The sequence below is a fragment of the Mastigoproctus giganteus genome, chromosome 9 (assembly GCF_048544385.1).
Source record: "Mastigoproctus giganteus isolate SK-2022 chromosome 9, ASM4854438v1, whole genome shotgun sequence".
In the NCBI taxonomy this organism is placed as follows: Eukaryota; Metazoa; Arthropoda; class Arachnida; order Uropygi; family Thelyphonidae; genus Mastigoproctus; species Mastigoproctus giganteus.
The window spans coordinates 150359180-150385444 of NC_143583.1; the positions used below are offsets into that span (position 1 = coordinate 150359180).

Sequence of the window (26265 nt, forward strand, 5' to 3'; positions counted from 1 at the left end):
GAATTGTATCAGGTTAGTTGTGGAAGGGTTTCTTTGGAAATTATTCCATGCTTTGATTTTCTCTCGTTTTGCTAGAGTACATTCATTGTTCCACCACGGCTTTGAATGTATGGGAAATTTTGAAGAAGTTTTTGGTATTGTTAGTTCTGCTGCATGGAGGAGTGTATCGGTTACATATTTCACTGCAGAGTCAATTGAAACCTGATGTATTTGTTGTTCTTCTAATATGACCAGCTGCTTATATCTTGACCAGTTTTCTTTATCTAATCTCCACTTTGGAGTTCTTTCCAGTGGACAAGGGGTCGGTTTGTTTGAAGTAATCTTTACCGGAAAATGATCGCTACCTAGTGGATCATTGTGAACTGCCCACTCCAGTAGAGGGTATAATGATGGAGTGCATATAGAAAGGTCTATTGCTGTGGGTAAACATATATACGTGGGTGTCCCATCATTTAAGAGTATAAGATGGAGCTTATCTAGTAGTTTTTCTATAATTTGACTTCTTTTACCTATGTTTTCATTTGCCCATAGAGGATGACAGCCATTCATATCTCCCATGATAAATAAAGGAGGTGGTAGTTGGACTACCAGGTCTTCTAGATCTGTGTAGATGCAGGGAATAACTTTGATATTATATATTTGGATCTTAGAAAGGCTTTTGATACTGTTGCACATGGAAGACTGCTGCACAAATTGGAGCAGTGTGGCATTGGAGGCAAATTGCTGCTATGGATAAGGGGATGGTTGAGTGGCAGAAGACAGAGAGTGGTAATCAATGGACACTGCTCAACGTGGACTAATGTTATTAGTGGAGTTCCTCAAGGTTCAGTGTTGGGTCCGTTGTTGTTTTCGGTGTTTATGAATGATATTGATGATGGGATATCAAGTTTAATGTCCAAGTTTGCAGATGATACAAAGGTTGGCAGGGTCGTTAAGGACAATACTGACGCTATGCTGCTGCAACAGGATCTGGAAAGGTTGAACAGATGGGCTGAGAGGTGGCAAATGAGGTTTAACATCGACAAATGTAAAGTGCTGCATATGGGAAACAGTAACCCCAGAGCAACGTATCAACTCTGCGGTACTACACTGACAGTGGTGGAGAATGAAAAGGACCTGGGGGTAATTGTGCAGGCAGATATGAAGTTCTCTGAGCAGTGCAGACGAGCTGCAAGAGTAGCTCATGGTGTCTTGTCAATGATATACAGGAATTTTTCTAGCAGGGATAAGGAGGTGATTATTCCCTTGTATAAGGCAATGGTAAGGCCACATCTTGAGTACTGTATACAGGTCTGGAGGCCTCATTTCAAGAAGGATGTAGAGCTGCTGGAACGGGTACAGAGAAGGGCAACAAGATTAGTAAATGGAACAAAGGGTTGCTCTTACGAAGAAAGGCTTAAGTTTTGCAAATTACAGAGTTTGGAGACTAGGCACCGGCGAGGTGATCTGATAGAGGTGTATAAGGCTTTGAATGGTTTGAGCATGCTCAATGCCAATGGGATTCTTCATCTTTCTCAGAATAATCACCTCAGAGGGCATAAATTCAAATTGAGGAAGGACGGATGTCGGATAGATGTGCGGAAATTTGCCTTTGGCCAGTGGGTGGTTGGTTGGTGGAACCGACTTCCATCACTTGTTGTTGAAGTTGATAGCCTAAACAAATTTAAAGCTCAACTGGACAGGTATTTCGAACGAACGGAGGGGTGAAATGGGAGTGGTTTTTTTTTTTTTTTTTTTGGCTGATGCTGAATAAGCTTGCTTTCTTGCATCATATGCCTCTGCTAATGCTAAAGATGTGGGATGTGGATTTGGGATTTACTTAAAAGAAGTAACTACTAGCAAGGGTAAAGGAAAGGGTGTTTGCTTTTGTAAAAAAGGCTATGGTGGTTGCAAGTAATTTTAAATCCTCTACAGTGGGAACAACAACAAATTTTTAATGGGAAGCATTTAGGGAAATAATCATAGATGCTACTAGTCTTTTCATATCAACTAAGAAATAAAGTTTAAGGCTTAGATGTAAATGGATGTCAGATGAATGACTGAGATACATAACAGAGAAGAAAAATGCATATAAATTATCAGGTGATACAGAAGCCTAGTCTGCAATCAAGTCACAAAGGAGGTTAGGCAAGCCAAGGCAGATTACGAGACCTCACCGGCAAAGAATGCCAAGAAAAGGAGCAAAGAATTCTTTACTTATATTAACAGTAAAAAGAAGAGTCTGAATCACATTGGTCCACTTGATGTTGATAGTTTAACTGTGGATGATCCTGCTCAGATTTATGACAAACTGAATACGGTATTTTGCATTCACACAATGAGTTCTTTAGAGAGAGGGAATGCCAGGAGTTCATCAAAATCTAACAGGGAGCTAAACAATTTTGTGATAACTGAGGAAAATGGAAGAGAAATTGTTGAAGTTAAACATAAAAAAAGGCACCTGGAGTGGATGGGAAATATCTGATTATATTAAGGGAGGCAGCAAAGAAAGTAAACAAACATTTAGCTATAATTATGAGCACATCTTTGATTCAGAGAAGGTCCCTGTGGACTGGAGATGTGCAAATATATACCCAATTCACAAAGGGAGATCAAAGGGTGACACAAGTAATTATAGACCTGTTAGTTTAACTTCTGTTCCAGGGAAAATAATAGAGTCATTGGTTAAAGAGGTAATGCAGGATCATCTAGCCAAGACTCCAGTTATAGTTGAGACACAGCATGGGTTTGTTAAGGGGGAAGTCTTGTCTGACCAATTTCATACAATGATGTGGTCACAAAGGAACTGGATGCAGAAAATAATTTTGATATCATATACTTGGATTACAGGAAAGCTTTTGATACAGTTGCATAAAAAAGCTGCTGTACAAACTGGAGCAGTGTGGCATTGAAGGAAAAATTACTGCTATGGATAAAGGGAGATAGTGGGAGAAGATAGTGATTATCAATGGATACTGCTCTTTGTGAACTAATGTTATTAGTGGAGTTATACAAGGTTTGATGCTAGACCCATTGTTGTTTTCTCTATTTATTTATGATATTAACCTCAGGGGCTCATATCTGGTGAGTATGGGCTTAGCACACCCAGGGTCCTGAGCTGGATATCATCATTCTTCTTTTTCTTGGTGATTCCCTTCTACTTCTCTCTCTCGGGGTAATTCAGAAATTTTTTTTTTTTTTTTTTGGCTGGTGCAGCATAAGCCTCAGGCTTCCTTGCACCATATGGCTAATAATAATAATAATAATAATAATAATAGCTTATATCTTGGTTTGGTGGCAGGTACATGGAGGTGATTGTTATATGAAAGTTTACTGCAATGTGTACTGCTGTGTCCTCTAGATTAGTTTGCAAGGAAACCTGTTGGGTAGGTATACTAGAGTTTACTAAGATTGCTACTCCCCCATGTGCTGTACTGTTGGTAATCCTGTTCTTTCTGTATATATTGTAACGTTTTAGTGTTATTTTATTCTAAGGTTTAAGATATGTTTCTTGCAAACATAGACTAATTGGATTGTACTGTGATATGAGATCGCGGATGTCTTCAAAATTGCTGTGGAACCCTCTACAGTTCCAGTGTAAAAATGTATTCATTATTTGGTTTTGTTAGTACTTTCAGCTTGTTTTCTTGAGGTTGTTGCCTTTGTGTTCTCTGTTTTTTGTCTTCCTTTTTTAGGGAAGTGTGGCTTTCTGGTATCCATCTCTTCTGCAAAAATTTTTAGTATTGTTTCATCTATCTGATTCTTTTCTTTTACTTCCATGTTGTCAGTTTTATTCCCATTTACTTCAATGGTTCTATCTTGTTTTGTGGATTTGGTGGTTTCTCTAGTTGGTGATATCATAATGGGCGTGTTTATTGCCTGTTCTGGTTTTTGTTTTGGTTCAGTGAGCTGTGAACGTGCCTAATCTGAAATGGATCTTTTTGGTGGGATCGTTACTTCTATCTGCATTTCTATTGTTTTATAAGTTTGAGTTACTTGTGCATAAGATGGTCTATTTGTTCTTTGTGGTCGTATTGTTCTTTTAGCTTCTTGATATGCTACATTGTTTTCTACTTTATATTTCTGTATTCTTTTTTCTCTCTTCCATTCTTCACATTCCTTCGAGTAGGCATTATGTTCTCCTTTGCAGTTGGGACATGTTGAATTTTGTGCTGTACAGTCTTGTTGTGTATGTTCTCGTGACCAGCATTTTGCACAGATAGCGAAACCTCTGTATACTGCCTGCGGGTGTCCGTACTTCTGACACTTAAAACATCGGACAGGGTTTGGAATGTATGGTCTCAGTGGGCAGTTGAGGTATCCAGCTTTTACAGTTTTTGGTGATTTTGGGATGTTGAAGGTCAGAATTATATTCCTCATTGGGATAATTTTGCCATCTCTTTTAATTGTTATTCGTTTGACTTGAATAGCCCCTTGATCTTTCAGCTCTTCTTGGATTTCTACTTCAGGAACATTGAGGAGGTCCCATTCTGTAACTACTCCTTTCGAGGTATTCAGGGTGGAATGAGGAGTAACTGTTATTGGAATATCTCCAAACATTTTGCTTTCATTACATGCTCTGCTTGTTTTTGGTTTGTCATCTCTACTAGTAGATCCCCTGATTTCAGTCTTTTGACTGTTTTAGGGGAAGTAGCTATGCTTTCGAGAGTTTTTTGGATTCGAAATGGTGACAAACTTCTGATGGGTTGTTGATTCTTGGAATGAATAATTAAGAACAGCAGTGCGACTAGAGGGAGCGTCTCTGTCTTTTGTTGCTTAGCTGTACCTGAACCCACTTCGTCTAATTTTCTGCTAGTTTGCATAGCAGATACATGGTCTGTGTGCTTGCCATGTTTGCTACTTTCGCCCTTGACAAGAAGACTTTTCTGCCAAGGTTTCCGGCCCCGCCACAGGGAGGCAGGAGCAGTGCCACTAGGAGGCCAAGCAGTTGAAGTGTTAGTTGGCTAGTGCAACTAAAAATACATGAAAAAGGAAAAGAAAAGTGAATTTCCTTTCTGCATTCTGACTTGTAGTTTAAGTATGGAACTGTTTTTAAATAATAAAACTGTTGAGAGAAAGGCAAGAACTTAAAAATAACGCTATTCACTTATCAAGAGCACTCTATAAGTTGCAGTAATGTCGCTTGACCTCGAATTCGCTTGGCACCGGGGGCCACTACCGTGGAAAAAGGGATGGTTGAGTGGGAGAAGACAAAGAGTGGTTATCAATGGGCACTGATCTTCTTGGACTAATATTTTTGGCAGTCTCTCTCTCTCTCTCTGGGTTCAGTGCTGGCCTACTGCTGCTTTTCTATTTTTTTTAAAATGATACTGATGACGGAATATCAAAGGTTATTCAACGAACATCTGTCATTTTCAATGGGATGTTAATTGACTAACCACTGGTGCTCACATCAAAAAGCTGTCGCTCATCAAAACTATAGGAATTCCTCTTTAATTGTGTCTATTTCTGTTCTCTATGGTGTTTACAAATGTTTATAGTTGTGCTACTTTGTAATAACTCTGTATTTCACTTACCTTTACAACTTTAGCAATTCCCTCATTACCACCAACTGCAGGAAGTGGAGGTTTTATTGCATAAGTACCCTGAATCATGTTTATATCTGCAGGATTCACAGGTGCTGCCAACATATCAATCATTACCTCTGATGGTCCCAAATCATTTTTTAAGGGCACTTCCACTTTTTGCAACACCTTATTGGGATCGCCATATTCTTTATATACAAGAGAATAGCTGACACTTCTGATTAGTTGTTTCTGTACCTTCAGATAACGATGCTAAAAAAAAAAAAAAAATATATATATATATATATATATATATATATATATATGGAAATAAGTTTAAACTGTTATGACACTCCAGGTTTTTATGATTTAATTGATTTTCTGCATAATTATGTAAATAATGAAAACAATTTGTATTCTGCAATAAAAAAAAATTGCATTATAGAATACATTAATACAGTGGTTCCCAAACTATGCTCTGCAAATCCCAAGGGGGTCCACAAACAATTCCCAGGGGATCTGTGGACAATTTCTGTAATGACTACTTGCAATTTTACTTATTTTTTAAACAAAATCTAAATACCATAAAATATAAATACAGACTGGATGTCGCACCTGACGTGAGAATTCAGTTGTCTAGAATCATTCCCAACTTTAGAGGACTTTGTGAGATGAAAGAAACACCACCATTTTTCACACTAGTAGGCTATGAGGTACGACTGATTATATACTCAAATAGTGACAGTTTATTATTCAGTTATTTTTTGTATCAGTCTGAAAAAGGTAGATTGTAAACATATAATGAATCAGTTCTGAGATATAAATTTTTAATTTTGGATACCTATTGTCTGGATGCCCCATATTTAAGTGATCTAGGATGTGAGGATCCGTGATTAAAAATTAATCTTACATTCACTTCTCTTTTATTTCATAGCAGTTCTGATTAATCACAGTTTTACTGGATTTATATCCTCCAGTATTTTCTTTTTTTTTGCTCTCGCTCTCTCTCTCTCTCTCTCTGTATAATCTTGCCATAATTTTTTTCACTAAATACAGCAATGCCTTTGTCATCAGCCTTCATAAAAGTCTAAATACAGGAGCAATTAATTCATTCAACAATGTAGAGTTGGAATTAAGGATGCACTGATTAATCAGTACATAATCAGTAATTGGCTCCTTGGCCCATTAATTGGTTTTATTAATCAGCCGGTTCCTGCTAAATTTAAGCCAGTTCATCAATGCCAAGAAATTCATCAGATAGCTTTGATATACTGAAACGGTTAAGTAAACATTTTCTAAGTTAGGCTGCTGTTAGAGCCAATTTATTTTTATTAATATAGAGAATACAATAAAAAATAAATGCAACTTAACAGGTATATTAATCAAATTTATCACCTTTTTAACACAGTATAAATGAAAAAACAAATTAAAAGTAGTTTTACACAGAGTAATCTAAATTGAATACTCTTAAACTGTAATGCAAAAAGATCAGTTTCTGCATTTTCAGGACATAGCCTATTTCTTGCAAGTTCATACAAATTACCACCAGTAGTAAATATTCTTTCACTTTCAACTGATGAACCTGGTGCACTTAAATATTTCAAAGACAGAAGATGTAGAAGTTTCTACTTAGAAGAGGTAGTTTGTCTCGCATGTTTTTCCACCACAGAAATGGGCTATTATTTCTAGGCAGTAATGACAAATTTAAATACTAATTCAATTCTTAAGCACAACACTGAATAATGATTGTTCTTTTTTCTTTTGAGGATTGCTTCACTTTTGAACTTACCATGGGTGACATTTCTTCTGTTCCTTCATTTTGAACACTATCTGCTAATTCATCAAACAAATTTGAAAGAGTTATAATAAAGCCTGGAGTATCTTGATCTTCAATATAACTGGTTAGAGAATATCCTGTTGAAATATCATCAAGAGAATCCCCTCTTACCTCCATTTGATCTTGCTCCAGAGCTTCTAAAATCCATTCCTTTATTTTGTTTTCATATCACTTTGAAATTTCATCTTAAAATCAAGGATCTATAAAAGTAGATAAGCAAAAATATTTAATTTCCATATAAGCAGAAAATCTTTTCACAATTGATGATTTAAAATCCTCAAATGTGGTAAGAATTCCACTGAAATTAGCATTTTGGACAGCGTAGGACAAAAATAAATCGGGTCAAAATTGTAGATTCTCTTTTATTTGTAGATTAGTCAATGAAGTGTAGATTCTCTTTTAGCATTAGTAAAAGCACATAATGGAAGAAAGCAAGCTTATATAGCATCAGAGAAAAAAACAAAAAAAAAAAACCATTCTCATTTCACTCATCCACTCACTCCAAATGTTTGTCTAGTTCTGTCTTGAAACTATTTAACCTATCAACTTCTACAACAACAGATGGAAGTTAGCTCCAGCAATCAACCACATACTGGCTAAAGGCAAACTTCTGCACATCTATCCTACAACTGTCTTTCCTCAATTTGAATTTATGCCCTCTCAGGTGATTATTCTGAGCATGAGGAAGAATCCCCAGAGCATTGAGCATGCTCAAACCACTCAATGCTTCATACACCTCAATCAGATCACCTCACAAGTGCCTAGTCTCCAGACACTGTAATTTGCAAAACTTAAGCCTTTCTTCGTAAGAGTAACCCTTTGTTCCATTCACTAATCTTGTTGCCCTTCTTGGTATTCGTTCCAACAGCTCTACATCCTTCTTAAAATGAGGCTTCCAGACCTGTATACAGTACTCAAGGTATATCCTGACCATTGCCTTATACAAGGGAATAAACACCCCCCTTATCCCTGCTAGAAAAATTCCTGTATATCATTGACAAGACATGATGAGCTACTCTTGCAGACTGTCTGTACTGCTCAGAAAACTTCATATCTGCCTGCACAATTACCCCCAGTTCCTTTTCATTCTCTACCACTGTCAGTGTAGTACCACACAGTTGATACGTTACTCTGGGGTTACTGCTTCCCATATGCAGTACTTTACAATTTTCAATGTTAAACTTCAGTTGCCACCTCTCAGCAGTGTCCATTGATTACCGCTCTCTGTCTTCTCCCACTCAACCATCCCTTTATCCATAACAGCAATTTGCCTCCATTGCCACAATGCTCCAATTTGTGCAGCAGTCTTCCATGTGCAACGGTTTCAAAAGCCTTTCTAAGATCCAAATATATGATATCAAAATTATTCTTTGTATACAGTTCCTTTGTGACCACCATGGCCGGTGCTATAATTAGGCCAACTAGGCAGTCGCCTAGAGCACAGACCTCACAGGGGTACAGTACTGACCTCAGTCTATACTTCCCTTGGAGTTTTGGGGGCACTGACAACACGATTTGCCTAGGGTGCCAGTTGCTGGCAGCTAATCTAGCACCCCTGGTGACTAAATCATAGTATCCAAATCAAATTGGTCAGACAAGACTTCCATTAACAAAACCATGCTGCCTGAGCTATAACTGAAGTCATGTCTAGATGATCCTGCAGTGCTTCTTTAACCAGTGCCTCCATTAATTTCCCTGGAACAGAAGTTAAACTAACAGGTCTGTAATTACTTTTCACCCTTTTATCCTCCTTTGTGAATTGGGGTCACATTTGCACATCTGCAGTCCATGTGTACCTCCCCTGAATCCAAGGAAGCTCTTATAATTATGGCTAAGGGTTTGCTTAATTCCTTTGCTTCCTCCTTTAATATAACTGGATAGATCCCATCCACCCCAGGTGCCTTTCTTATGTTTACCTTCAACAATTTCTCCTCCACTTTGCTCTCAGTTATTACAACATCATCTAGCTCACTGCCAGAGTTTAATTCAGCTCTGACATTCCCTGCCCTGAATAACTCCTCAAGTGTGAATTTAGGTTCAAAATACTCATTTAGTTTGTTAATGCACAATCTCTCCAGGACCCAATTGATCAACAAGGCTCTCATCATATACTCCCTCCTATCATGTCTGGACAGAATTGCAGATGCTTTCAAATCCAACCCTAACTTGTGGCTTTTTTTCAACATTGACCTGTACTTATTAAGTAATTCCACCAGCCTCTTACTTTTAATATCATTAGTGCCTTTTACCAACTTCATTAGTGATTTCTTCAAATGGACCTAGGAGTTGGACAGTTTTTTTTAAAGGCCCCACTGGTATAAACTTAATGTTAGAATACTGTTATCCATACCATATTTGCGAGAGCTTTTCATTGTTCTGTTTTTCTTTTCAGCATGTAATACATTGAATTCCAACAAGTGCATATCTTCAATTAATTTATGCTTCTTTAAATTTAGCTGCTCCTGTATTTCCATTAATTTGTTAACTGCTGAAGCAGAATGATTGAAGTATTAGGCCAACTAGGCAGTCGCCTAGAGCATAGACCTCAGTATATACTTCCCTTGAAGTTTTGGGGGCACTGACAAAACAATTTGCAACAACAGTCCTTACAGCCTGCTGGGAAAATATGGAGTAATTTATAGAAAGTTGTAATGTGTGTATGAAACATGATTGTGACTGCAAACCACTACCATATTTGATCCACAATCTCACAGTATGAGGAAGACTTTGCCTTTTGAGATCTTATATTCTTCTAGCACATTGTTCAACTCTTCACTGATCTGTATCCCTGTATGAGAGCCTGAAAAAGTTGAAAAGGGAAGAATTCTTAGGACAGAACTGTTTGTTCAAACTCAGTTGAAAGCCAATGGCCTGTAATACTCAGAAATGGAGAATTATTTGTTGTAGCTGTCCAAATATCAACAGTTAAAACAGTGTTTTTTAAACTTTTCTGATCGCAGCCGACTTGGACAAAGCACATAACTCAGTGGCCCACTATCCCTTCCCATAACTCACATTTAAAGATAGGTCATATTTTACTGCCAGAGGTGAGCCTACAAATGCCACATCGAAATGTAAAATCGTGGGGTTCACATTTATTGTCAGCCCTAAACTGATTCCAACTAAAAATTAAGTTGAATGAAAACTGGAAGTTGGGATATAGTGTGAAAAATACCAAGAAGTGATTCAATTGTAAAGTAATTATTTATTCAAGGAATTAAGTGGGTACATATAAAAAAGAACAAAAATAAACTATATAAATTAATGTGAAGAATGGCACTGCTTACTTTCAGAAACCAGTAAAGGTATATCTGGTTCCAAGCTGGAGAGTTTTAATCTCATATCCAGCGCTCCACATTTAGCTGATTTCTGTTTTGTTTTCACACTCAAGTATTGAAAATCCAACTTCGCAGTTATAAGTTGAGGGGAATGGCAGTAAGTACTTCAGTGCTATTTTAGCATTAGCATTTTAGCATTAGTAGAGGCATATAATGCAAGAAAGCAAGCTTATTCAGCATCAGCCAAAAAAAAAAAAAAAAAAACAACCACTACTCCCATTTCACCCCTCCGTTCGTTCGAAATACCTGTCCAGCTGAGCCTTAAATTTGTTTAGGCTATCAACTTCAACAACAAGCGATGGGAGTCTATTCCACAAACCAACTGTCCGCTGGCTAAAGGAAAATTTCCGCACATCTATCCGACATCCGTCCTTCCTCAATTTGAATTTATGCCCTCTCAGGTGATTATTCTGAGCAAGAGGAAGAATCCCATCGGCATTGAGCATGCTCAAGCCATTCAAAGCCTTATACACCTCTATCAGATCACCTCGCCGATGCCTAGTCTCCAGGCTCTGTAATTTGCAAAACTTAAGCCTTTCTTCGTAAGAGCAACCCTTTGTTCCATTCACTAATCTTGTTGCCCTTCTCTGTACTCGTTCCAGCAGCTCTACATCCTTCTTGAAATGAGGCCTCCAGACCTGTATACAGTACTCAAGGTGTGGCCTGACCAATGCCTTATACAAGGGAATAATCACATCCCTGTCCCTGCTATAAAAATTCCTGTATATCATTGACAAGACACCATGAACTACTCTTGCAGCTCGTCTGCACTGCTCAGAGAATTTCATATCTGCCTGCACAATTACCCCCAGGTCCTTTTCATTCTCTACCACTGTCAGCGTAGTACCACAGAGTTGATACGTTGATCTGGGGTTACTGTTTCCCATATGTAGTACTTTACATTTGTCAATGTTAAACTTCATTTGCCACCTCTCAGCCCATCTGCTCAACCTTTCCAGATCCTGTTGCAGCAGCATAATATCAGTAGTGTTCTTAAGAACCCTGCCAACCTTGGTATCGTCTGCAAACTTGGACATTAAGCCTGATACACCATCATCAATATCATTTATAAATACAGAAAACAACAATGGACCAACACTGAACCCTGAGGAACTCCACTAATAACATTAGTCCACGTTGAGCAGTGTCCATTGATTACCACTCTCTGTCTTCTGCCACTCAACCATCCCTTTATCCATAGCAGCAATTTGCCTCCAATGCCACACTTCTCCAATTTGTGCAGCAGTCTTCCATGTGCAACAGTATCAAAAGCCTTTCTAAGATCCAAATATATAATATCAAAGTTATTCCCTGCATCCAGTTCTTTTGTGACTACATCATAGTATCCAATCAAATTGGTCAGACAAGACCTGCCCTTAACAAAACCATGCTGTGTCTGAGCTATAACTGAATTCTTGTCCAGATGATCCTGCAGTGCTTCTTTAACCAGTGCCTCCATTAATTTTCCTGGAACCGAAGTTAAACTAACAGGTCTATAATTACCTGTGTCAGCCTTTGATCCTCCTTTGTGAATTGGGGTTACATTTGCACATCTCCAGTCCATGGGTACCTCCCCTGAGTCCAAAGAAGCTCTCATAATTATGGCTAGGGGTTTGCTTACTTCCTTTGCTGCCTCCTTTAATATAACTGGATAGATCCCATCCACCCCGGGTGCCTTTTTTATGTTTATCCTCAACAATTTCTCCTCCATTTTCCTCTCAGTTATTAGAAAATAATCTAGCTCACTGCCAATGTTTACTTCACCTACAACATTCCCCTTCCTGAATAACTCCTCATGTGTGAATGTAGATGCAAAATACTTGTTTAGATTGTTAGCCACCTGAGCTGGATCCTCAACTGTTGAACCATCAACATCCAGTGGACCAATCTGATTCATCCCTTTTCTTCTTGAGTTTAAATAGGTAAAGAACTCTTTTCTGTTTTTCTTTGCATCCTTTGCCAAGGATTTCTCATAATCTGCCTTTGCCTGCCTAATCTCCTTTGTGACTTGGTTACAGACCAACTTATATCTATCATAGGCTTCCATGTCGCCCATTAATTTGTATGTATCCCATGCATTTTTCTTCTCTGCCATATGTCTCATTAGTTCATCTGACAACCATTTAGGCCTGAACCTTGAACAATATTTCTTGGTTGGTATGTAAAGCCTGGTAGCTTCCAAGATTAGTTCCTCGAATGCTTCCCATTTTGAATTTGCTGTTGGTAACATCATCAGTTGGTCCCACTGTATAGAATTTAAATACTGTCTCAGACCATCATAGTCGCCTTTACGAAAGCAAAAACCCTTCCCTTTACCTCTGATGGTAGTTACCTCCTTGAGTAAATCCCACTTCAGCACACTGTGATCACTGCCACCCAGTGGTTCCTTTATCTGCAGATTCCTAATGCATGAAGAATCACTACTGATAATCAGATCAAGAGTATTACTCCCTCTAGTTGCCTCCCGAACATGCTGGTGTAGAAAACAATCATCCAATAAATCCACAAAAGCCTTGCTAGTGTGTGAGTGACCAACCCACAAATTCCAGTCAATATCTGGGAAATTAAAATCCCCCATTATAAGACTCTCTGATTTACTGGCCCATTCTATTTCCCTGTACAGTATCTTATTACACTCAACAGAGTCATTAGGCCTATAGCACACTCCTACTCTCAATTTTGATTTACCTATGCTTATGTCACACCAAACTGACTCGACACTGCCCTGTCCATCAATGTCGACTGGCTTCATTTCCTTGGATTTTATGTGTTTTTTAACTAATAGCATAACCCCTCCTCCCCTCCTGTCCTGTCTATCCTTTCTATACACATTGTACTCCCCAAATTCCAGTTCTGCATTCCTTATATCTGTGTGACACCACGTCTCTGATATCCCAACAGTATCTGCCTTTGAATTTTTGAGCAATACCTCAAATTCATCAAATTTATTTACTAAACTCCTAGCATTGGTGTACACGCAAGTATACATGCATGCTATGTCGGTGAGTCCAGGATATTCTGACTGTACGTGGAGCCAATAGTCCACCAACCTTTTTTCCCTAAACATGAACTTCAATGACATATCTGAAACTAGTTTGACAAGGTTGTCTATCTCTTTTGACGAAAACATCCCCTCAATGTTTTTTATGTATTCCATACATGTAAAAGGATTCCTGATCCACTCAAATCCTGTTTCTGGTTCTGGAAAATATTTTTTGAACTAGTTGCAAAGGCCTCATAAGTGCTCTTTCAAGTCTTTGATGATCATATCAGAAATTTTTTCGACAGACGTCATCAAGGAATCATTCATCATAGTAAAACTCTCAAGGTCTTGTTTGTCGAGGTGTCAAATCTTCTCTGGCTTAAAATCTCTCTACCTCATTCTGTCAAATTCATCTGCAGTTTCTACCGTTCTCCCAACTCCAATAATCACTTGGAGCTCTTTGATTTCCTCTCTTTGCAACTTGACTTTCTCCAGTCCAACTTTTCTAACAGTGAGGTAATTTTCCTTGGTGATTTTAATGTTCACAACTCCAGCTGGCTTTCGTTTTCTAGTCATACTGACCCAGATGGTCGAAATGCTGAGGCTTTTGCAATTACTAATGACCTTGCACAGATTGTTCATTTACCTACAAGAATACCGGACAATCCTAACCATACAGCCAACACTTGATCTTTTTCTCACAAACAACCCTTCTAAGTACACGGTCAAAATGAGTGGTCCTTTAGGCACCTCAGATCAAAACTTGGTGATTGTCTCTTCTCCAATGGAGCCTTTATCTCATTGCTATTCCCAACCTCATGTTGTTTGGCATTACAAGAATGCAAAATGGGATGAGCTGCAAGGTTTCGTTTCTTCTTTTCCTTGGCCAGATTACTGTTTCAAAACTTCTGATGTCAACGTTTGCTCAGATCGTGTCAGTGAAATTATTCTTGTAGGAATGGAATCCTTTATCTCACACTCCATTTTAAAATCTTGTCCTTTATCTAAACTAAGGGTTGCCAAACTTCTTTGATTTTCGACCCCTTCAACAGTTTCTCAACTTTTTATAGACCCCCTCTATTTTACTATTACGTAATTATAATAGAACAAGCAAAAAAGACTTATGTGAGTTTTTAGATTGTTCATTTTATAGTTATAGTGTTTATTGCATGTATAATATAGTATATATTATTATACTGGCTTAACGTCAAAGGGATACGTTTTTGTTTTTGACGTCCTTCTTAACATTACATATTTGATAGGAGGGATAAATAATATATAAAATTTAATTTAGATAACAAAATAACAATAATACAATCTTCCTTATATATATGAAAATAAGACTTTTATTAACTTAGTATACAATTTACTAATGTTGTCAATGTGAAGGGAGTGTTTCGTGACTCTTGACAAGATTAGCAATGTTGGGTTCAAAATTAATAAGTTTCAGCCTTAAATCGCCACAGAATTCTATATCTGGCTTATTTCTTTGTTTTGTTAAAATGGAATTAACATGGCTGAAACCAGCTTCAACCATGTACGAGCTTGGCAATGCAAGCAAAAAGGGGAGTACCACTTCAGAAAGTTTTGGATATTTTTCTACAATATTTATATTCATCCAAAAGTAACTTAAAGTCCTATTTTTAAAAAGCATCTTAGCTTCAAGATCAACTGATAATTTAATAAGTTCATCTTGTAAGTTACATTCGATATTTTCAATATCTGCAGAAAATGGCATGATAATCCAATCTGGAATGTGCATGTTTTCAAGGCGCCTCCGTAACCAGGTGGGCAGGAGCAGCAGTGCGTAGCACACGCTTCTTGATTAGACCGGGGTTCGAGACAGTGACAACTGAATACGGAGGATGCGGAAAGGTCAGAGAATGACCATCGCATATCCCCGGAGCAATAAGGCCTTAGCTGCTAATGCTCCTAAAAACCAAATAACAAACAAACAGCATGTTTTCAAAATCTGCAAAGCGCAATTTAATATCATTGCTCAAATTTTGAAGATGTTTTGTGTATATTTCTAAGTCTTCATCTTTTACTTCCAATTGCAGTAGATTCGAAAAGTACTGAAAATCTTTTCGTAACAATGATGATTTAAAAAAGGCTAATTTAGCTCGGAAGCCTAAAAGAATCGTCCGAGCTTGAATAATCGTGACATCTTTACCTTGTAGAGGGTCTGTATGACATTAAATTTTGAAAATAAGTCCGCCAAGTAGAAAATTGATTCTTATTTCCTTCAGTTCATCACTCAACAAATTAACATCAGTAAGAAACTCTAGGGTTGAGTCGAACAACTCAACAAATCTTTGTAGACTTGCACCTCTAGACGACCATCTTACTTCAGTATGCAAGAGTAATTGGTTTGATACTTCATTTTTTTCACAAAGTTTGGCAAACAATCGCAATTTAAGAGGATGAGCTCTAATTTGATTAATAGATTTAATACACACTCTTAGAGTATCATGCAGTTCGTCACAGAGTTTTTGCCACCAAATGGTTTCGGTGAAACACACAAGTGAATAGTATGTACATTTTTAACTATTCCTTTCACAAAGGCAGCGAAACCTCGATAACAGTCTACCATTGCAGGTGCACCATGTGCACTATTGCTGTTATATTAGTAAATGGAATATCATACTTATTTAAATATTCCTCCAATCGCTGAAAAATTGTCAACCCCGTTCCATCACTTTCAAGATATTTTGCATATAAAAATTCGTCAATAATTTGATGTTTGGTTTTACTATAATATCTTACCTAAGCCATAAGAATAGAAGAACTATCAAATGTAGATTCATCAAGTTGGATGGAGAACTTACTATTTTTGAGTTCTGATACTACAGTTTTTTCTACATCTTCAGCCATTTCACCAATACGCTTTTTCACGGTATTCGCACTCAATGGTAAAGCATTTTAAAACAGGGCCAGAATCTTTTTTTCATTATGGTTTCAGTTACTTCTTTGATTGTGGGTATAACAACGTCCTCTGCAATTGTATATGGTTTTCCTTTTTTTGCTATATTAAAAGAAATATTGTAGGAGGCTGTTAATTCTTGTTTATTGTCAGCTTCGGCAGGTGCTTTCATAAATGATTTTATAGTTGGTCGATTGTGTATTTCTCTTTCAGTTCTTTAAAAAAGTCAAGATCTTTATCTTTCTTATCAGGATGGAGTCTTTGAAGATGATCGTTCATTTTTACTGGTTTCATTGCATTGTTACTAAAAGTTTTTTCCCAAAGAAGACACGTAGGCCTCGTTTTGTTTGTTAATGAAGCAATAAACTCAAGTTTCAAATATTCTAACGATTATTGTCTGCATTTCTTTTTAGAAACTGAAGCTGCCATTGTGGTTACTGGGGTTGTAATAAAATAATTAAAATTGAAGTCAGTAAGCAAAAAATAATAAGTCTAAATAATATACCTACTCACGTATTTCTATAGGATGTACAAAACTACCAGCCCTGCTCAACTCTTCAACACAGAGAAGTTTAGTTCATGAATAAATAACGATTAAATTATAATATGTATGTTGATGAATTTTAGAACATTAACGCTCACTTGTATGTCGATGCGCTAAAATGAGACTAGAATCGAATACGTGTAAGTATAAGTAAATAAGCAACCATGCACATGTTGCAATCTTGCTCCCGCCGCGACAGCCGGACGAGAACCACCGACATCCGTTTATTGGTAAATACGTCATTTTGGCCTACTTGATTGGCCTCCATTTTCATGACCTTGCTCCATCTTACAGGTCCTATTCATGTCACTATTCCCACGATTCACTCTTAATTGCATTGTCATTCAGGATTCTTGATTGGCCTCCGTAACTATTTTCATGACCTTGCTCCATCTTACAGGTCCTAATCATGTCACTGTTCCCACGATTCACTCTTAATTGCATTGTCATTCAAGATGGAGGTAATCCAAGTTAACCAAATTAAATATTACCCGTACAATGATGTCTTATATTTTTCTATCGACTCTGGGGGTTGATATTGACCACTATGGCAACCACTGATCTAAACCTTTGTTTTCCAATAAATGTGCTAAGGCTGTTCAAGAGAAGAATGTTGCATATCGTAATTGGCTTGTTTGCAATTCTTCAGCTTCATTTTCTGCCTACACCTAAGCTTGCAACAATTGTAAAGCAGTTATTAATCAGTCCAAACTAGATTTTGAATAGGCTAAGAGTAGAAAACTTACTTCTTGCCCTAATGGTAGCCGAGCATCCTTGTCTCTTGCCAAAGCTATTGGCTGCAACTGTTGCCCATCTCTGCTTTCACCTCTGTTGTTTTTTTTTTTTTTTTTTGTTTTTGTTTTAGTTAGTTGTTGGCGCATCGGCTTCTATGGCCATAATGCACCTCCCAAAATTTTTGCAGTACAGTCAGTCCTCGTATAACACGATAGTTGTGTTCCTAGAAACCTTCGTGCAATATAAACAACAGTCCCTATGGGAAAAATAGGGTTAGGTGCCGACCACCCAAGATTGAACACACGTTTGTAACCAAAACATTACCAAACACAATAAATAATTGTAATAAAATACTTATGTATTTTATTACGACTATTACGTAATAAAATATTGCTAATGCTTATGTTTCTATCATAAGCGAACTTATTTTTTGTTTGATTTTCTATCCAGATGACAGCCGTTCCGTATCTTCCAATTCTTTGTGTCTTAATCTAATGGATTTTAATTACACTTTAGTTGTTCCTGCTATGAAAGTTGTTTTTATTTTCTCTGCATTCTTTGTAATTCACAGCATTGCCTCATTTAGGTCTGTAGCATGTGCAATATCACATGGTCTTTCATTTTGCTCAAAGCGTTTCAAAATTTTGTATTTTTTCTCAATCGACAGAGGAGGACTGGCCCATAAGCCTTACTGGGGAAACCCCGGTGGGCCGGAGGCCGGTGTGATTTTGGCCATAAACCATAGTATGAGGCCACTATAAATTTTCCCCGGTAAGAATTTTTGACCCAGTCTGCCTCTGTTTATCGATATTGCTTTTCTTTTTCTCTCTGAATCTGCAGTGTCTTCACCAGGACTCTTCCTTTTCACACCTTTTAAGTATTTTTCTCATTTTTAGGGAATAAAGCACAATTACAAATCGAGGAGGCACGCTAGGGGTTACAACCATAAAACAATTTCCACTTGTGTTTCTGCTAGTGGAATCTGTTATAAACTGGTAGTAAACTCAATCTAATTGCATTTGCGATTATACCGATAGCTGGAATTGTGTTGGTTTTTACGTTATTATGGTGAAATGTGTTTCCCCTTCACTGATATAAAAAACATAAATACATTTTCAGAATCTTCTCTTCATTCCTATCGTGTTGCGTTCAGTTGGGGTGATTCTGCGTTCGATTGCCATTTCTTGTAAACACAAAGGCAAATCATGCATACATTGCCGACCGGGCTAGCCGAGTGGGTAAAGTACCTGCCCGGCAACCCAAAGGTCGCGGGTTCGATTCCCGCCTCGGGCTTGGATCAAAGTACTGCAAAAACCTTGGGAGGTGCAATATGGCCACAGAAGCCGATGCGCCAATAACTACCAAATCAAAAAAAAAAAAAAAAAAAAAAAATCATGCATAAGCGAATTCGGTTCGTGTTATATACGATATCGTTCCCCTATTTATAAATCGTGTATGATCGAATTCGTGTAGTGTAAACACGTGTTATACGAGGACTGACTGTACTCTGATCCAAGCCCGAAGTGGGATTCGAACCTGGGACCTTTGGGTTGCCAGGCAGCCACTTTACCCACCCGGCTAGCCCGGTCGGCCTCCACCTCTGTCAAAACCAGATGGTTCTGTTGTCACTTCAGCCAAGGATAAAGCTGACCTGCTAACATCCCATTTTTCTTCCAACTCATGTATTAATGACCTTGGTAAAACACCTCCCATCATTCCCAACATGTTCCAGTCAATGCCTCCTGTGGTCTTCGGTCAAAAGGATTTTGACGAATCTTGATGCTAAGAAAGCTCCAGGTCCTGATGGTATTTGTCCACTTGTTCTCAAAACCTGTGCTCCTGAACTTACTCCTGTTCTTTGCCACCTTTTTTCACTTTCTTATTCCAAAAGTATTTTTCCTCCTCGGAAATTTGCTCATATCCAGCCAGTTCCTAAAAAAGGTGACAAATCCCTCCCATCCGATTATCATCCCATTGCAATTACTTGTAATCTTTCTAAAGTAATGGAGAAATCAATTAACCGCCATCTCTTAAACTATCCAGAATCCTTCCGTCTTGATCAACGATCGCCAGTATGGATTCCGTCAGTGTCGATCCACTGGCGATTTTCTAGCTTATGTTACCCATTTATGGACAAATTCAATGGAAAAGTTCAGTGAAACACAAGCAGTTGCTCTTGACATCTCAAAGGCTTTCAATCGTGTTTGGCATAAAGGTCTTCTAAACAAGCTTCCATCTTATGGTTTGCCAAATGATTTTTGTAATTGGTTATCCAGTTTTCTCTCTGATCACTCACTGAGGGTGATGGTAGATGGCTCTCTGTCTTCTAACTTCTCCACTAATGCTGATGTCCCCCAAGGTTCAGTTCTTTCTCCCACTCTTTTCCTCATGTTTATTAATGATCTTCTTTCGTTGACTGGAAATCCTCTCCGTAGTTTTGCCGATGATAGCAAACTGCATTCCACTTTCCAATTTGAGAAACCTTACCCTGCTCAATCAGCTTCAACTTTTCGAATATCCGCTACCAATTACTTAAATGCCTATCTCCAAGTAATTCTCCAGTGTGGCAAAGACAAATTATAGAAATCAAATTCTTAACTTTTCTAAAGCATTTCTGCTGAGTCAAATTATGTTAGTTTGCTTGCTTAATTTTAACTTCACTAGTAGATAAGTTTTAGCAACAGTTTGATTTCTGTAATACTTTATTAATTTAAATTTGGTTGTTAACAAGATCCAATTTCAATATATCGTCCAGGCACTTCCAGTGTGAGACAGGAGTTTGTCACTTGTATAGCCTGTGGTATGTATTCTATGGTTGAACTAGTGGACAAACCAAGCTCAAATCACAGTTCTTTTTTTTGCACCTGATGTAAGAAGTGTATCAAATAACAAGTGTTTCACAAGAATTTGAGTCACTAAAGAAAAGGATGTTTGCCCTAGAAACAAGTATAACTGGGAGCTTGGCAGGAATATCTTGTGACCTGCCAAGTAATGCACCTCCAATTCGAGTCCAGAACAGTCAAATGCATACTACTCTGGTTGAAACAGATTTAGTTTTAATGAGACCGTTGTCAGGAAAACAGGTAACATTTTTTGTAATAAAGATAAGTGGACCAAAATCAGGGTGTATTTGCTGGAACAACAATTGATGATGTTACTAACAGACTGTCAAATTTTAAGGGGACTAAAGAGAGCATTATTATTCATGTAGGAACTACTAATATAAAACGAACACAACCTGATGATTTGTTGGTTAAATATAGGACCATGCTGAAAAAAAAAAAAATGCTGCAAGTGAGGTAAACATGTGTATTGTCTGCTGTTCTGCCCAGACACAACAGGAGGGATTATATCAGTGGTTTTCAACCTTTTTTTAATAACAGCACCCTTAAGTAATAAGTAATTTATTTTATTTTGTGGCGCCCCTACTCAATTTTCTGCCTATTAGATCCGATTCTCTCTCTCTATATATATAGTGCTTTTTTTGTAAAAAAATAGGTGCCGGTACTCATTCTTTGCTATCAGGAAAAACTGAAAATTAAAAGGATAGGAAAAGTACTCTAAAATGTTTTTTTTTTTCTGATATTGTTACTTCAGTAGTAATGTTTTTGGAATAAGAACAACAAATTTAGTACATTAACACAGTTTATTAAGCATAAATTTATTATTCAAATATATAAAAAAATAAGTAAAATGCGAGTAAAATAAGTAAATAAATCTGTCAACTGCTGAATGCCGGGCACTCAGGATGAAGGGTCCGTAGTCACAAATGCTAGTTACTGTAGTATCTCAAATAGAGAGCTTTCATCATCATCATCAGCAGCCATTTTCAATCCACTGCAGGATGAAGGCCTCTCCAGCAACTTTCCAGTTCCTTCTGTTTTGAGCACTGGCCATCCATTTACTGCTCAAAAACTCATGAATTTCATCTATCCATCTCCGCCTTTGTCTTCCAGGTTTTCTTCTAGCTCCTCTTGGGTACCATTCTGTTATTTTCTTAGTCCATCTGTCATCATGTCTTCGAGCTATGTGTCCTGCCCAAGACCATTTTAGTTCTTTAGTTTTGATAAGAATGTCCTTTACTTGAGTTTGCTGCCTAATCCATGTGTTTCTCTTCTTATCTAACATTCTAATTCCCAATATAATTCGTTCCATTCTTCGCTGTGTAGTTCTTAGCTTCTCTTCCATTCTTTTGGTGAGTGCCCAAGTTTCACTTCCATAAGTCATGGTGGGGAGTATACATTGATTCATTATTTTACGTTTCAGACAAACTGGGATATTGCTCTTCAGTATGTGACTATATTTCCTGAATGCTATCCATCCAAAATTTATTCTTCTCTTGACTTCCAGCCATTTATCATTATTACAGCTAATAACTTGTCCCAGATAAGTATATGACTCCACCTTTTCAATTACTGCTCCTTCAATCATTATTTCCCTTTCCGTGGCATACTTGTTCATCATTACTTTTGTTTTAGCCATATTCATCTTTAGTCCAAAATCCTTACTAACTGCGCATAACTGATTAAGATTTTCCTCTAATTCTTTGGGATCGTGGCTTATGACCACAATGTCATCTGCAAATCGTAAATGGTTTAGGTACTCTCCGTTCACATTGACTCCTTTCTGCGACCAGTCTAATCTTCTGAAAGCTTCCTCAAGGGCAGCAGTAAACAGCTTCGGAGATATTGTGTCTCCTTGTCGAACTCCTTTCTCGATTTTAAATTTGCTACTGCTATAGAGAGCTTTATGGTAACTGAAAAAACTAGAATCCCAGCTTGGCCTAAAACTGAGGAACTAACGAAAACATTGTCTATTTGAGTCTTTCCAGTTGTGAATGACAAGGATGGGAGAAGCGATTAACGTCTTGGGGGAGAAGCGACTGGCAGGTGAGGGCCGTGCGAGATTCCACACAGGCGCCTCCCCATCACTGACACTTCACAGAGAAGTAAGATATTACTACTCTGTGCGCTGCCTCAACGCTGGCTCTCCGAGTACCTCCTTGCCGGGACAACTCCAGCTTTGAAAATTGTTAAAATATACTTCTCGTCGCAAAATTTATAAATGACCTTTATAGAATTATTAACTAACTATTTAGCAATCCTTTTTGTCACCAAAAGGAGAGTTACTTAGTACAAAGAATCGAAGTGCAATAAAAAATTGATTTTTTAATTTTAACACAAAAAGTAAATGATACATTTCAGTCAAAATAGTTTTTTTGATTTTTAAATTTTTAGCTCCATTAGCGACAGAATAGAGTGGGGGGACACAAAAATTACTCACATTTTTCTGTATAGTGCTGCCATTTTTAATTTTTAAAATATTTTAAACCTACTCATTGAGCTCTTCCCAACGGTGTATAATAAGCTATAGGTTGTTGACATTTTATGTCCCCCAATTTTAGACCCATTTCTCAGACAAATTTTTGTTAACAACAATCGATATGGTGTTATGTTGGCTGACATGATGTACAAACCCATTGCAAAATTTAAGTCAATTGGTTGAGTGGTTCCGGAGATACAATGCAGTGACAGACGGACGGACAAGCAGACAACCGAGTGACATTATAAGGGTACTTCATTAGACTACGGACCCTAAAAATAATAAGAAAAAATAATTTCATAATAAAGTTTTTGTAGAATATTCCAAATTTTTATTAAGTTCACATCCAACACCCTTGCCGACTTCTTTTCTTCCTCTTTGTGTGTCGGTTGCTGAATGACGTTTCTGAAGCAGCCACAAATCGACATATTTTGCTGGATCGAAATGTGTCACTGGTGGGCCTACAATTTTAAGAAATCGAAGTGAAGAAATTGTTTTTGTCATCAATGAAGCTCTGGTTAGGCTGACGATCAGATTCATTTGTGAAAATCCTCGTTCACATTCACTCGATGAAATTGGTATTGTACTCAGAGCATTCATCAAATGCTTCAATTCTTCCAAAACCATCTCTTCAATTAGGTACCCCCGAAATCCACGAATTGCATTTAAATGTAACCTAATTGACAATTTTCTAACTTCATTTTCAACAAATGTTTCACCAAATGACAACAATTCATGTTTAGAAGGTTTAATACTTTTTCGTTGTCCTCATCTTCCTTCTTCCGTCATAGATAGTCACTAGTTCTTTAACTAGTTAAATTTGAATTTTTTGAAACTGTCCAAAATGTCAGCGTCATTCGGATATTCAGGTACTATAAACAGAGAATTCAGACATTCAGGACCATGCAAACAGAGAGAGGGAAAATTTATAGACAAATATGGATAACACACTTCTGCGAAATGACAGATTATTTGTCGGGGTAAAAGCAAATCATTCTCTCCTAATTCTCGAAAGGGGCGCTTAAGTTGATTCACAGCAGTTTCCAACCTACGGCCTGCGAGGAAAATGAACTAAAAACAGCATTTTAAATTTTGTTAATTATCAAAAAAATTTTCTCATTAAATGTTTTGTTTAGTAAATGTAATTGTGCATTGTACTTAATAAAAGTTTTAAATGTTTCGATTTTACTTTTACGTGCAACAAGATATGGAAAAAGGAACACACAAAAAAAATCTAACTTTGATTTTTTTTAATATGGCCTGTGTATGGGAAAAGTTTGGTCACCACTGCAGTAGAAGGTGGACCAGAGCCCATTGGGAATCTGCTCACTGCTGACCAGCGCGACTTCTCCATATGTGGGACAGATGGTCGGATACATTTTATCAGGTACCACTAAGTTGTAGAATGGTAATTCCTTCCATCATCATCATCATCAGCCCTTTTCAATTCTGATGATAAGAGAGCTAAAATCCCTTTAGGTCTCTTAATTCGCACAGCAGCACTAATTGCCTAAATTTCCGGAGGGCCAGAAATGCAAACCGAGTTAATTTTCTCCTAATCCATTCTTTATATGAAAATTTTCTTCGCTCAACAGAAACTATTTTAAAAGTGACTTCCAAAGGGAATTCAAAATAATTTGCTAAAAAAGGACTTCGTTAAACAGAGGTCTGACTGAGTAATTTAGAATTACAAAAATGGTTATACAGTTTTATGTGGGAAATATCTTAACAATAGATAGTGAAAAATGAAAATTTAGTTAAATAATTTTGAGCTTATTTGAATAGTAGGGAAACGTGAAAACAATTTACAGAATATTACAAATTTCGAAGTGCATTGCATCCAAACGTCACACGTCGCTGTTAATACCGTCACAAAAAAAAGCACTATATATATATATATATATATATACAGTGAAACTTCTCCTAACGGACACCTCTCGTTAACGGACACCTCTCTACAACGGACATTTTCAAATTCCCAAACTCACCTCCATTGGTTTTAACGTGTTTGCAGCTTCTGTCTAGCGGACATTCTCTGTAACGGACGTGGACAGGCAATCTGCACTGTTTCGTTTAGATTTGCACATAATTTGATCTCCCCATAACGGACAGCGGGCGAGCTCACGGCCCTTTTTCTAGGAACGTTTCTTCCACGTATTGCCTCAATCGTGTGTTTATTTTCTATTTCCGATTCTCGGAATTTTATCAAGGTTTACGTCGCGGTTCTAAACCCTTTTTCAAGAATTTTAAGGCACGTGTAAAACTTCTGGTGAATTCAGTGTGTGCAGGGAGGAGGGGGGGGGAATATGGTCGGCCTTTCGTCTTTTCAGTTTTCAGTGTCGTGTGAAGTGCACAATGTCTTCTCGTAAACATTTAACTTTAAAAGATAGTCGAACTCATTAATGCATATGATCAGCAATAAAATAGTGTTTGCAATCTCGCTGTAAAATTCAAAATCGGGAAGACGCAGGTAAGCGACATCCTAAAGAGAAAAAAATTAACTGCTCAAACAAATTTGGCAACACGTAAATGATCAGGTTCAAAAATCATTCCCGAAAACTGTTAGACTTCAAATTTGTCGCGCACGTGCTAAAAAAATTCCCATTAATGGGCCTATTATTAGGGAAAAGGCTTTGGAGGTTGCGAAATCTATGGGAGTAAATGAGTTCTGTGGGATGGCTAGACAAGTTCAAAACTCGGCATAAAATTTCTTGGAAAACCGTAAGTGGTGAAGGTGGATCTGTTGATACTAAGGGTTGTAACAGAGTGGACCGTCAAATTGGAAGAGTTATGTTGTGATTTTGAAGCTAAGGATATTTACAACTGTGACGAAACAGGGTTGTTTTTTTAAAGCTCTTCCTGAAAACACAATGAGTCTAAAAAACGAAAATGCCAGGGCGGAAAAATTTCTAAGGAACGCTTGACTGTACTATTGTGTACAAATATGCTGGGAGACTTTGAACAACCTCTTGTTATAGGAAAACCACAATCCTCGTTTCAAGGGCATAAAGTTGAATCTTTTGAATGTTGACTGGAAGTCTATTAAAAAAGCGTGGATGACACGAGATATCATGAGCGA

General features: G+C 37.6%; 1 protein-coding gene across 1 annotated transcript in view; it reads right to left on the bottom strand.

Moving 5' to 3' along the window:
• The window catches only part of LOC150080818 (enoyl-[acyl-carrier-protein] reductase, mitochondrial), a 103357-nt gene that overhangs the window by 65196 nt on the left and 11896 nt on the right, over positions 1-26265 (bottom strand). The window contains exon 2 of the mRNA XM_090381081.1: positions 5517-5777. Within this exon, the coding sequence (XP_090237207.1) occupies positions 5517-5777 (261 nt within the window). The remainder of the gene's footprint in view (positions 1-5516; positions 5778-26265) is intronic.